Raw genomic sequence first — 2477 nt, 5'->3', positions numbered from 1 at the left:
TTATTATTATTATTATTATTATTATTATTATTATTTTTATTTTTTTTATTTTTTTAAATCTCCCAATTATTTGTTACAGTGGCTTGTAACAGTAGTTGTTTCCATGTACGATATTCACAAGGTCCCGTATCTTATTTCTTAAATAAGACATTTGAAGTTTTAAATAAGAATGAACAGCAAATGAAAATGCATGTGTTTATTGGCTGTTGTAAATCTGTATTGCTGGACAGTGAGTGCGGTGGCCCTCGGGAAGGGTTTGAGTGTGGGATGTTGGAGGTCTGAGTGCCAGGCTCTGCTCTTTCAGTCCAGAAATCTGAGCTCGGGCACCTGTCCCTCGTCCTGTCCCTCCCTCCAAACCACAGCCCGCTATTTACAGAGCCGCAGCCTCCTGAGAGACACTTAAGTATTGTTCAAGTGCTTAATCCTTGCCTCTCTGTGAGATTACAGTGGCTCTGTCTGTACTCGTTGTTTGGGTGTTTTGGTGTAGACTATCCTAAAGAACATATTCACTTAAGCAGTACTGTTTACTTAATGGAGCTTTGTTTTCATTTAATTGAATATTTTATTTTTAAATAAGGGACTGTGTTCAATAGCATATTTTATATATCAAATAGATTATAAAACATGTATAGAAAATTTTATTATTCATTATATATATGTGTGTGTGTGTGTGTGTGTGTCTGTGTGTGTGTAATTTTATATTATAATATATATATATATATATATAATATGTAAACATTTGTAATATATTTATATTATTATATTATTCTAATTTATTAAAAACACATAGTATAATATCTTATAATATATTTCTATATTATATATACTGTATGTGTGTGTGTGTATAATATTATGTTTAATTTTTAAATAAGGAAGTGTGTTCAATAGCATATTCTATACATAAAATATATATATATATATAATTTAATATAGAACGATTAATGTTAAAATTAATATACATTTTATAAACTGTATATTATTTATTTCATTATTAATATATTAATAATTATTTTGTGAATATTAAATTTTTTCATTTTTCTGTCTATCTATATTATATTTATATTAATATAAATATATATTGAATATAATATTTTTTATGTTATTTGTATGTTTTATATAAATTTAATTCTAAAATAACATATTTAATTAAATATAATTGTTTACATCATGTATATTTCAACTTTTTATATAGGATATATTCAATAAGTGTTATTTATTGTTGTTTTATCCTTTTTATGTCATTGCAGATATTTTATTCCATTGCATTAACTGGCCTTGGGAACACATTTTGTATTAGTTTTTGCTCCGGTATGGAGAATCCCGCAGTTTCTCTGGTATCAGTATGATCTTCTGAGATGTTGGCATCATGACACCCAACAACACACGAATCGTTCATTAAAGAGCATCTGAGACCTTTATCAGAGCCCGGGGCCCTTCAGGTGTCCGTGAAGAAACATTGGATATATTAAGTCCATTAAGAATCTGGCTATAAAACAGCGCACCAGCATCATGAGTTTAGGTCATGACTCGGGTGTCCTCGGGCACAGGTTGTCATGGTGATGTTGACAGGCCTGCTAGCTTGCTCTCCAAAGCTATGGCATTCTAGATTAAATTTCATGCCGGCTGTGGCCACCGCGCCTCGCGGCCCTGTCCTAACGGATCGGCCCGTGCTTTTGAAGTGCGCTCGCAATCCGATTTGAGCCGGCCGTGCTAAATTGTTACACAGGCAGCCGGACGCGCTAATGCGATTTGGAGCGTCGAGGGTAGTTGATTGTAATTGGATGAATTCCCGCGCAGAGAGAGAGGGGCAAGCGGAGAAATGAAGATAAATGAGGGAATAAAACGGAGACGGTGTTGTGCTCTTAATGGGACGTTATGAGGAAGTGTGCGCGGGGGGAAAAGGTGAAGCTGCTTTACCTCTGAGCTGCTGGGAATTATGGGATGCGATGATGGCTTTCAAACGGCCCTTTCGGCTCTCTCTGACCCAGCGTCTGTTCATCAAACTGATCATGAGCTGCTGTTTGTACACCTGAGGCTTTAATTTGGGAAACACATGCACTATTAGATTTCAGACTGAATCACTCAAGACTTTTTGCAAGTTTTCTAAAGAAAATGTGATTGATTAGTGTTTTTGGTTCCTCTGGTTTACTGTAATGAACTGGCCAGAGAAAGAGCCGGGGCTTTTACGCTCTTATAATAAGTCATATTTTACCCAAAAGTCAAAAAAAAAAAAAGATATTCTGTTTTAATAAATGACGCCTTTTTTTATGACCTTTAATATTATTTGCATTACAACATTATTTCCATGACAGTTAAACACACTTTACCTAAATAATTAATATTTATTTATGCACAATACATGTATGTATGAATAATACAATAAATATATATTGGTTATGAAGTTATGAAATATTATGAAAAAAAAAAATATATATAGTATATTTTAATTAAATTTAAAGCATTTTTAAATTCAAATA

General features: G+C 32.9%; 1 protein-coding gene across 1 annotated transcript in view; it reads left to right on the top strand.

Moving 5' to 3' along the window:
* LOC107745118 (protein scalloped-like) overlaps nucleotides 1-2477 on the top strand; it is a 7029-nt gene that overhangs the window by 818 nt on the left and 3734 nt on the right. The window contains exon 2 of the mRNA XM_016558959.1: nucleotides 305-435. Coding sequence (XP_016414445.1) covers nucleotides 305-435 — 131 coding nt within the window. The remainder of the gene's footprint in view (nucleotides 1-304; nucleotides 436-2477) is intronic.

The sequence above is a fragment of the Sinocyclocheilus rhinocerous genome, unplaced genomic scaffold (genome assembly GCF_001515625.1).
Source record: "Sinocyclocheilus rhinocerous isolate Xijiao unplaced genomic scaffold, SAMN03320098_v1.1 scaffold2966, whole genome shotgun sequence".
NCBI classification, from domain to species: Eukaryota; Metazoa; Chordata; class Actinopteri; order Cypriniformes; family Cyprinidae; genus Sinocyclocheilus; species Sinocyclocheilus rhinocerous.
The sequence above is the reverse complement of the archived record's forward strand: the minus strand, read 5'-3'. Positions and strand labels throughout refer to the sequence as shown.